The 10559-nt window shown below is 57.5% G+C and overlaps 1 protein-coding gene across 1 annotated transcript; it reads right to left on the bottom strand.

Moving 5' to 3' along the window:
- Positions 1-1362: 1362 nt before the first annotated feature.
- On the bottom strand, positions 1363-5522 carry PEAK3 (PEAK family member 3). Its single transcript, XM_026114154.2, has 3 exons — positions 4995-5522; positions 4030-4709; positions 1363-3192 (listed from the first exon to the last, which is right to left on the bottom strand). The coding sequence occupies exons 1-3, from the start codon at positions 5059-5061 to the stop codon at positions 2188-2190; spliced, it is 1752 nt and encodes a 583-aa protein (XP_025969939.1). The 5' UTR covers positions 5062-5522; the 3' UTR covers positions 1363-2187.
- Positions 5523-10559: the final 5037 nt, after the last annotated feature.

The raw sequence follows: 10559 nt of genomic DNA on the forward strand, positions 1-10559 counted from the left end.
CCTTAAGGGCTGTGAGGCAATGGTCACAAGGAGCTGATGGAGACAGCAGCGTGTTTCTGCCGTGCTAGGCTAGCAGAAAGCAGTGCTTCCCCCGGGAAAAGCAGTGCACTTATCGGACAGGGCAGGAGGCAGAAGCCCGCTGGTTGGGGCAGCTGGGAGAGCTCATCTCTGTGGTTTCATCTTTCGGGGTCACAACCCAGTTTGCCAGTTTTTCTTCAAGTTCGAGGACTTCTAAGAGGAATCCTCCTGGATCCAGCCATGCCGTTGTTTCCAACAACTGCCTGGCCTGTTGCCCACATCCATAGGGATGCAGAGACTGACCCGGAGGTAGTAGTAGGGAACACCTGGAGGGTCCATTTAGCTGCATGCACAGCCCACGACTGCTTGCTGCTCTCAGGTGGTAGCTCAGGATGGATTAATAATTGCTGCGTATAAATTGCCCGAGCAGGGCCTTGCGCAGCGCTCCTCCCTCCGCAAAGGCAGCTGTGGAAATTGGGCTCATCAGCCAGCACCCAAGCAGCGATTAGGGTGCAGATTCCACACGGTGCGGAGCAGCTGCAACTCATGTGACCTTTCCTTGAGATATGCCCCCTCGAGGGCCCTGGGACAGATGTGTGGATCTCATTAGAGGTCTTTTTATACAGGAAATGAATTTATTGCAAGCTGCACTCAGCTGAGTCACTGAGTGAGTCAGGGTGGAAGCATCTTGCCTGCAGGCAAAAAGAACTTCCCAGAAAGACTCGGTTCGAAGTGTTGCGTCACAGGCTGCAGAGCTGGCTGAAGGTCTCAATACCAAGGAAAATACGTGACGCAAAGGCCAGGGCTGTGGGGAGCGATGCGCCAGCTCCAAAGCAGGCCTCCGGGTCCCTGATATGCTAACCCTGCTTTTCCAGCCCTGGGTGTTATAGCCAGACCTTTGGAGAGATTGTGCAAGGTCCTGGGCTTTATCCCTTCCAGCATTAGGTTGTCCTACTGCCTGAGTAGCTTGAGGACTCTAAAATTTTACAACATGGATTGCACCGTGGAGATTGCTGTGCAGACAGAGAGACGCAGGACACCCAAGTCCTGGGTTTGCAGTGCCTCATTCCTAACAGATCCCCAAAACACATTAGGAGACTTACCTGTGAGTGTATCCTGTATATACAACAGTAAATGCAATGGACCTGCCTAGGGCTCAACCAGAGACCGAAGCTCCAGGCTGATTCCTCTGTGTGCAGCAGCCGTAAACTGACCCGAACTGTTCTCTATTAGCTATTCTAGCTAATCACCGCAGAGCAGCTCGGCTTTGTATTTCTCCCTGGGTACGTTCTCAGGGCGTGTAATGCTGTAAAAGAAGCACATAAAGGACCAGTATTTAAGAGGCTCAGATCTGAGTTTTATTGAAGCTATGTGGCTGGTGTATTTCCCTCTTGGAAATGTCATTTATATTTGTGACTGTGCCACAAACTCTTTCTAAAGAGTGAGGCTATACAATGTGTCATATTTCTCCTTCGATAGCGGTGCCTTAAGGTGAACGGTAATGTTTGCCATTGAATTGTTGTTTAAAACAAAGCATCGTCGCAGGCGGAGCAGGAGGAGGGATCTGAAGGACTAGGATTTTTTTGTCTAGAGGTGAAGCCCTGTAAACCCTGCTTAGGATAATCATCCCCTTAATCGGCACTTGACCCTGTGGCTTCCGTCAAGGCATCTCTCCTGAGACGCTCCCATGAGCTGGATTCATAGCATCAAACGAAAATTGTCTGAAGGAGCAAAAATATGTCCTGCATTGTGGGAGCTCCTTGCCAAGGTAATGCAAGGTAGAAGTTTGGTCTCAGCTTACTTAGGATTGTCATTAACGAGCTATAGAAGAAGCAGCATCCCAGTGCAGAGCTTTAAAAACAGAGTTTTCCCAGCCAAGCTAGCAGGACTAGCTGTGGTTCCTTGTGGGAGAGGGAGGCCGGCGGATTTGGCCAGGTCGCCCCTTCTCCAAGGGCTCTTGGCTTTCAGGAGGTCTCTTGGGCAGGTTGAGCTTTAGCTTGTCTTTAGGTAACCCCCAGCGGGATCTCCCAAGCACACATCATCTTCATCCTCAGTGTTCAGGAGACTGCCTGGCCTTCTGACTCCAATGACTCCATCTCTTCTTCAGAAGAACAAGAGGATGGAGGGGATGAAAGACTCCAAGAGTTCAATGCATAAACCCTCCAGCCTTCAGGGAGTGTAGAGAGCCTGGGTCACTTGGTAGATCGTGTGTTCAGTGACCTCTTTAAAGTATTGGCAGCACAGCCACTCCTCAAGGCTGGGGCTCCCCCCAACCCCAGCCATCTTCTCTGCAAACTTTAGCAGCAGCAGGGCCCTCTTGACGTCCACCCAGCTCCGGAGCAAGACAAGTGTCTTCTTGCTCCTGGCAAAGAGCTCCTGGCGAGGCCCCCAGAGCAGGACCTGCAGGATGCTCTTTGCCTGTTCCACAGAGACCCTCTTGCAGGGATCTCTGTGGAGAAGCAACGTTGCCAAACGCTTAAGTCCTGTGGAATAGATAGACAGGGATGGGATTTCAGGAAGCCTATTACTTCTGAGGCCCAAGGCATTTTCCAGGGAGATGTCCACATGCAAGAGTGTGTAGATCAGCATGCCTATATTCAGCTCATCTGCCACTGGGGAGAGAGGTGCCAAAAACCCTTCAGCCCAGTCTTGCTCTTGGGTTGTAGAACAAGGTCTTCTCTTTTCTTTAGCCTTGAAGAAGTTGCTGATGAGTAGCCTTGGAAGAGAGCGCCCCAGGGATGTCTCTTTGCCTTGCTGGCTCATGGGAGGACATGGGCACTGCACTAACAGCAGGTTCTCTGGGCAGATGTCTCCCTGACCAGCGTTCTGCATCTTGAGGTGCTCCAGCCCTGTGCACACCTGCAGAAGGAGGAGGCAAGCCAGACGTTCGTAGTGACCAGGGCTGGCCCTGTGCGCGTCGTGAGATTCTTTCACAAAGTCTGCTAAGGTCTGGTAGGGAACCTCAGGAGAAATGAGAACATGCAGGACAGGAGGGCAACCAAGGAAGGCTGTGTCCTCTTCTCTGGACTGGGACTGACTGTGCTTCCTGGGGTTTCTCGGGAGGGCAAGCTCCTGAGGGAGGGAGTCAGTGAAGTGGCTGATCACTTGCTGGATGCTGCAGTGCGCCCTGAGGGAGGTCTGCACGGCCAGGCTGCAGGAGCGGGACTTGAGGACCTGTTAGGAGAGGAGACAGGGCATGGCCAGCTGCGCGAGGACAAAACCAAGGGGTCAGCCAAAGCCTTGTCCTGGTTCAGGCCACCATCTCAGCTCGGCACCACCAGGACTGGCTGGAACAGGGTCTGCATAGGTTATGGGAGACAGGGACAGGTTACTGGGAGACAGCAGTAGCACTGCATTCTTTGGTGCCTACAGGGAGGGGAAGTGATGAGGAATGGAGAAGCAGCACTGAGTTCTCTCCCTGCACCCTTTCAGCCCGCTGATGCCTGCTGAGACACATCCCTGCCCCAGAATGGTTTTGAGCAAGGAATGGGATGGGAAGAGGGAGGCTGGTCACCCCAGCCCAGCTCAACAGGGCTGGAAAACTGCTCTGTGAGGTCTGATTCTGCACTGCCAGGGGAGCCAGCTCCACTCCAGCCCCTGCTTTATGTCCACTGACCCACCGAGGCCTCTCACCAGGGCGTTCTCCCCAGAGATGCTCTTCTCCTTGATGTGTCCTCTGGGCCATTTCCATGTAGAAGCATCCCTGGACAGGCTGCTAGCCACAAAACCGTGCAGGGAGCTGTCTCCCCTACCCCTCCGGGACATGTCAGCAGGGTCTTTGTTAGGAAATGAAGAAATAGGTGCTAGAAGGGGAAGTGCCTGCTGTAACAGTGAGTCAGTGGAAAAGCCAGCGCTCCTGACTCTCATTTCACACCAGTCTGAAGCACCACAACCCCCCGCTCCGTGTGCTGTGGGAGTGGATTTCCTCCTGACGGTGAGTAACCCTGAACTGGGCAGAGGCAGGAGCAAGCGGAACCATTTCAGGCTCTTTTTCCCGATTTCCGTGCTTACCTTGGCTGCAAACACCAGCTGGGCTTGCTCAAAGGCAAAGCCGACTCGGAAGTACCAGGCATCCCCCGATTCACAACACGGGTCCTTCGCCAGGATCTTGAGATCTGCCCATTTCTTCCCCGCCAGCTCTGCTCCCAGCAGCTGCTGCTGGTCCTCCTTCCCCAGGAGACCCTCCTGGATGTGAGCCGAGAGCCGGGCCAGGGACGCCCGCTGGCACCCCACCACCACCTCGCACACCTCAGCTCTGCTCTCCAGGGCCTGGAAGAGGCGTCCGAGCTCCCCGTCGGGGGTCGTGAACGTCAGCTCCGCGGGGCCGGGAGATGGGGCCAGGCTGCCTTTCTGCAGGTTGCTCTGGGCCGCGGGTGCCCCCAGGCTTCGGGACTTGGTCAGGGGCCTCTTGGGTCCCCAGCAGGGTCTATCTTGTCGTGGGCTGGAGCCGGCAGCCCCCTCCTCGCCCCTCGGATGGGGTGGCGGGGTGCTGTAGAGGATGCCGCCGGCGTGCAGCGGGGTCTCATCCTGACGGCGACGGGCCAGCTCCTGCTCCGGGAGGGACTCCGCTCGCTGGAGCTGCTTTTTCGGCAACGGGGGAGGTAGGGGGTCCTTGCCGGTCTGAGAGGGGGGTCTCCCGGCTCCTTCCCTTCGGCTGGCCTTGGTGGGGACGAGGTGGGCCCGCACCTCTCCTGGGGAAGAGCGACAGACGCAGCAGGGCTCAGCCTTCCCCGGGGGGGAAGAGGTGGGAGACGGAGGGGGACCAGTCGGTAGCTATTTGCCCCCGCCCCACATATTTCCAGCCCCAAGCGATGCTCAAATCCCAGCCCCATCCCAGCTCTCAGCCAGCCCCAAGGGATGCCGGCCGGGTACCGCGGGAGGGTGTCGGGGACACGGCCAGGGCTCGTCCCCTGCCGGCCGAGCAGGCCCCTCACCTACCCGAGCCGGGAGGGCAGGACTGCCGGGGCGGCACTCACCCACGTTGCTGTAGATGAGGGCCGAGTCAGGGGGCCGGGGCGAGCGGCCCCCCTCGGGGTCCGGCATGGGGGTGCACGGTCGGGGGGTGCCCTGGTCCAGGCTGCCGGCGCGGGAGCGCGCTCCTCCTCCGGCTTGCGGGACGTCCCTGCGCGGAGGTGCGAGTCAGCGCTCGCCCTGCCAGGCTTTCCGGCTCCTCGCCGTGCCGGCGCGGGGCAAGGAGGAAGAGAAAGGGGAAGTGGAGGCCGGGGTGGCCCCGGCTGCCGTGGTTTGGGGGGAGGACGGGGGGGTTGGTGGCCTCGGGGGGGGGGGGTTGGCCACAGCCGGGGACACTTCTTTCTCATAGGGGTCTCCACGCGCGGTGTTGCCCTGCGGCGGGGGGCTCCGGGGGGGCTCCCGCGTGACGGGGACACCCTCCAACGGCACGGGCTTGTGCACATGCGCGGGTGCATGTGCATGTGTGCACATGCGTGTGTGCACATAGGGGTTCACATCCCCCCCCGGCTCGGTGGCTGCAAGGAGAAGGTGATGCTGGAGCAGGAGAAGGAGGAAAATCCCACCGGGGATGCAGGAGAAGGAGGAAAATCCCACCGGGGATGCGGGGTTGGGGATACAGGCGCTTCTGGACGGCAACGGAAAGTGGTGGTGGGAGCGGAGGGACTGAAGGGCACCCAGAGAGGCTGGAAAGGGGCCGTCCGTGGCCCCGCTGGGGCTCGGCGCCGCGGGGGGGTTTCACTTCCCCCTGCCCCGGCAGAGCTCAGTGCAGACCTGCGGCTGGGCCGGTGCCGTCGCAAACAGTAGTGAAACCGGGGTGACTTTCTCGAAGAAAAACGTGGTTTTCTGCTGCGGCCATAACTTGCTGTACAGCTTTACCCCTCTCCGACCCACCTCGTCCCCCAAAACCCTGGGGGAATTGGGGTTTTTTGGGCTGCCCCTCCAGAAACGCGGCACACCGGGGCTGCCCAAAGCACCAACGTGCCGGGGGGGGGTCGTGCCGGCCCCGCTCTCCGCAGCCCCGCTTCCCTCTCCCGTTTCCTCTCCTGCTGATACCGTGCACCAGGCCGTGGTCCCCGGGGCCGCTCTGCACCCCGGCAGAATTTAACCCCGTAACTCAAACCCGCTTCAACGCCTTCGTTTGCGAAGCGCCTTCCCCGGCCCTATCTGCAAAGCAGGGAAACCTGTTACCTCCGAGTTTTCCCTGGCAGCGGCGGGGGCTCGAACTCCATCTCCCGGTGCTTCGGGGGCTGGATGGAGAGAAGGGCCCGGCCGGCGGCGGAGGCTGCGCGGGACGCGGGACACGGCCCCTCGGCGCTGCCGGGAACCGCCTTGCACAACCGGGCGCAACCCCGCTTTCGACACGCCGCCGCCGGGCACGCGAGCTTCGGGGCGGCCCAGGGCTCGGCATCGCTCTCGCCCCGCCGCCGGCGCTGCCCGGGGTGGGGGAAGCTCTGCCGCAGAGGGTTGCGTGACCGTCGCACGAATTGCACCAGCCGCGATTAGGGACACCGCGAGCGTTGCAACCCGCCGCGGTTTGGTGCAATCTGTGTGCTTCACCCCGGCGAGGCCTCGTGCGCCTTTTCCCGCGGTGCTTTCTGGGCGTTATCAGCATCGCAAGGAGGGATTTCCACTGCCAACCACCCCCAAACCTTCCTTAATTCCCTGTTTCGCGAGCCGCGTTACACCGCTCACATTAGTGAGGTGGAATTTTTGCTTTTGTCGGTTTTTACCGGGATTTCCCCGAGTATTTACTCTTCGGCAGTCAAACCTCTAGCAAACACGTTTTACACGCGCCGTGAGGACTCGAATCACCAAAACCCAGCGGCCAGAAACCCCCCCCAGCGTCTGTCCCCTCTAGGATAAAGCCGGGCTTTTAACAGCTGAAAAAATGACACGTTTGAAGATCTGCCCCCTCGTGTTTAGTCTTTGCACTAATTAGCAAGTAACTAACAGCACTAATTAGCAATTAGCCTGTGAGCCTACGCTGGCCGGTTCAGCGCCGGAGCCGCTTTGCCGAGAGCTGCCAGCCGGCGCGGAGGCCGGGGTGCTGGCGGGATGCGGAAGACGAGGATTTCCCTGCGGAAAACGGGAACATCTGGTCCCTTTCCCATCGCATTTTTAAAGCTCGCCGGGGCTCTGAGGGTTTTTTCGCGGCTCCCGCGGGAGCGGGCGCCTCGCCGGGGCTCGGGGGCCGCTTCGGGGCTCGGCTGCGGTGCCGAGCGCGGTGCCGAATCTGTGTTTTCCTTGCAGGATTTTTTTTTTTCTTTTTTTCCCCATTGCCGAGGAGCCGTTCAGCTCCTTCCCCCGCGGGCTGCTGGTTTGCTTTTCCGACAGATCCGCCCTGCCGGTACATCCCAGCGGCAGCGGGGCTCCGGTACTTACTTAGCTCCCGAAGGAATTGCAACTAATCACTGCAGAGCGCTGAAGCCTGGCTTTATATTTCTCCCTGAACGCGTCATTTCGGGCTGTAATGGGGTAAAAATAAAGAATATAAATGGAGAGCATTTAAGATGCGGCAGGATCCTGGGCTTATTGATGGTGTTCGGCAACGGGGTCAGTATATTTCCCTCACCCTAATCAGTCATTTATGCTAATGAGTGTGCAACAACCTGTTTTAAACAACAGTAAATCCGTTAGAGGCATCAATATTTCTCCCTAATGAGTAATCTTACCTTCAAGATAAACCAGAGTCCTATCGGAGCAAAAAAAAGTACAAAATTAATGAAATGAGTGTGGTGCCACCAAGACAGAGAGACATGGAAGGAGCTCAACGGAGACCCACAGCCGGGCGAGGAGGGAGCCGCTTTCGGGGATGGATTTGCTGCAAATATTCTGATGCCGCTCATTAAAATGAGGGCAATATCATCCAGGTTAAAAGCAATCCAAACCTTTAAAAAGTGGTGTGGTTTCTATATTGCTAAACACTTTGGAAATATTAAGCAAACGCTCGTTTGAGCTGGGATGTTCGCCCCGTGCCCTCTGCGCTGGGAAGGTTGTGAGCGAAAATGGCTCTGGAGTAATTGTTAGAGCTGAGATTTTAAGTTTGCACCTGCAACTTCAAGATATATAAAAAAAAAAACCCTGAAAATCATTTACGGTAGCTGTCTCAGATGCCAGCATTACCTGGGAATGACTGCGACGTGCACCGGCACTTTGGGTAAAAGCTAAATTGGTTTCTAAATTGGTCCAACGTGAAATCACTTTGCAAAATTAAATCTCCAAATGTCGGTTCCACGACAACACTCCAGCGCCAACCACAAACAGCAAATTAAAGGTGATAAAGGAACCCAGCGACTGCCAAATTAGAGAAATCGCAGGTGTAGCATCCAAACAAAAATGTCCCACTTTTGCTGTTTCTCCCAACGGCCTGAGCCAGAACAGAGGCATTGCAAAGCTCTGCCTAAAAGGAAGGAGAGCTCCCACCGGGAGCGCCTTGGGAGGCCGATTCGGCGATGAACCCGGAGGCGCCGCTCTCCCTGGCACGTCGGATTAAATTTGCCGGCTGCTTTTGCAGACGCTGCCGAGCGCTCGTCCCTTTTGGGGCCAGGCAGGTCTCGGCTCCGGCGTCGCGTCGCGGAGCCTCTCGCTCCCCGCTGAGCTCCGTGGCCCTGGGATTTGGGGAACCGAAATGGGGAACTTCCACTTAGCCGAAATCTTTTTAATTTATAAGGCAATTGCTTTCTCTTCCCAGCGGGTGAGAAAATCTTTAAATGCACGCGCTGGAAAATTGCATTTTCTAATTGTCTTTTTTGTTGTTATTTTGGGGGCCTTATTTTTAATCCGCGGCGAGGGGCAGCTCGGCGGGGGCTTGGGGCCGTTGCTGCCGGCCGAGATGGCTCCCTGGGAACGGGCAGCGGCAGCTCCGGCGGGAAGGCACCGAAAGTACTTTTGGAGCCGCTTTCCCAGCGTTTTCGGTCCCGGCGACTCCCTTGTCCCCAGAAAGCTGCCGAAGGAGCCGGCGGGCTCAGACCCGGGTGCACCCAGATCCCTCGGACACAGGTTACTGCAGTAACGGTGTGGTTGAATTAGCAAATTAAATGACGGACGGGGTGAACGAGCCTCGTCGCTCGTCAGGGCTCATTAGCTCCAGCACGGTGCCGTCCCAGGCGCTGGGGCAGAGCCACCTCGCTGCGGCCCCCAGGAGCCCCGTGACCCTTCACGGCTGCCAAGGGGCTGGAGGCGATCCAAGGGGATTCGGGGCGCGGGATGGCCGGAGCCGGTCCGGGGCCGTTCCCTCCAGCAGATGGAAGCATTGCCTGCGCTCGCACCGCGCCGTCGCGACCCGGGGTTGGAAAAGCTGGCACCCCGGGCTGACCGATGAAGGAAGCACGGAAAATCAGCTTTGGGGAACAACGTGAGCGTTTTGGAGAGCATCGGCAGCCCCTTCGTGTCTGGGAACGTGGGGCAGAAGGACAGATGGTCCCCAGCAGCCCTGGCCGGGTTCCTGGCGGTGTCTCGGCCGATGGGGATGGCCTCGCGCGGGACCAGGCTGGGGCTGGCGGACAGGGAAAGGGGGCACGACGGAAACATCCATTTTTCTATGGAAGCGGCAACCGCGTGGCTCCGGTCCCAGTGCAGCCGCATCCAGCAGCCGCGACCCCTTCGTGCTCCAGGCGCCCACAAAAGAGGGCTCAGCGCACACCCACACGAGTGGGTTAATCCTGCTTGACCTCCCTCTTCTTCCTCCGCCAGCAGGAAGGTGCAGATTAAGGGCATAAACACTCCCTTAATAATTAATAATACATTAAGAGTGGGGGCATTTTGGTAACACATGCGCATTAATCATTTATTCATGATTCATACGCATTTCTGCGCCCTCTGCAAGTTGTTTTAGCAGCGCTTACGCAGTGTTTTACAGGGCTGGCAGTGGCGTTTGCTGGGCAATCGATGGCAAAGCCAAAGCCACCTAGTAACACTCCCTCCGGGGCCGTAATCCTGCCCTTTAGCTCTTCTCCAGGTCTCCCACCGATGTAAAAACCTGAATGTGGGATGTTATAGTTACCCACTGCTTCTTATTAGTTCTCATTAGTTGCCAGCCATCACTGCTATGTAGTCAGGAGATTTATTTACGGTTTGTTTGTCCATGGACATTTGGCTAAATCAAGCTCATTAATTTTTAATTAAGGCGGCTGCTTAGACGTCATGAAACCCCTATTTTCCATCGTGTAGATGCTCTTTGCTTCCCGCAGCTAAAATCCCGTCCAGATTCGCTGCCTCCCCAGAGCGGTGCAGCCCCCCAACCCTGCGAGCTGCTCCCGTCTCCGGCCCCGTGCACGGTGCTGTACATAAATAGGTAAAAATCCCCGGGGGACCCGGCTGCTCTGCACCCGGCTGCAGCAAGGCCAGATCCTGTGCGCGGAGCAAGGGGGACCTGGCAGCCTGGTTTGCACGGGGCAGCGGAGGGATGGAGCTGGCCTGGGACCGGCTTTTCTGGCTCCTTCCCGGCTTCGTGGCCAGGCACGTGCAGCATCGCCGTCACTCCTCTCTGCAGCCTTTCTCCATCGATCCTGGCTTTTCTTATCCCGCGCATGCGAGGAAGAAGAAGGAAATAAAACAACAACCCATGAGAG

The sequence above is a fragment of the Dromaius novaehollandiae genome, chromosome 25 (assembly GCF_036370855.1).
Source record: "Dromaius novaehollandiae isolate bDroNov1 chromosome 25, bDroNov1.hap1, whole genome shotgun sequence".
Lineage (NCBI taxonomy): Eukaryota > Metazoa > Chordata > Aves > Casuariiformes > Dromaiidae > Dromaius > Dromaius novaehollandiae.

Excerpts from the sequence above, each read along its gene's own strand:
- PEAK3 (XM_026114154.2), bottom strand. The coding sequence starts at position 5,061 with ATGCCGGACCCCGAGGGGGGCCGCTCGCCCCGGCCCCCTGACTCGGCC. Across the intron at positions 4,710-4,994 it reads CCTCATCTACAGCAACGTGG|GAGAGGTGCGGGCCCACCTC; the intron begins GTGAGTGCCGCC and ends GCTCTTCCCCAG. Across the intron at positions 3,193-4,029 it reads AGCTGGTGTTTGCAGCCAAG|GTCCTCAAGTCCCGCTCCTG; the intron begins GTAAGCACGGAA and ends CTCTCCTAACAG.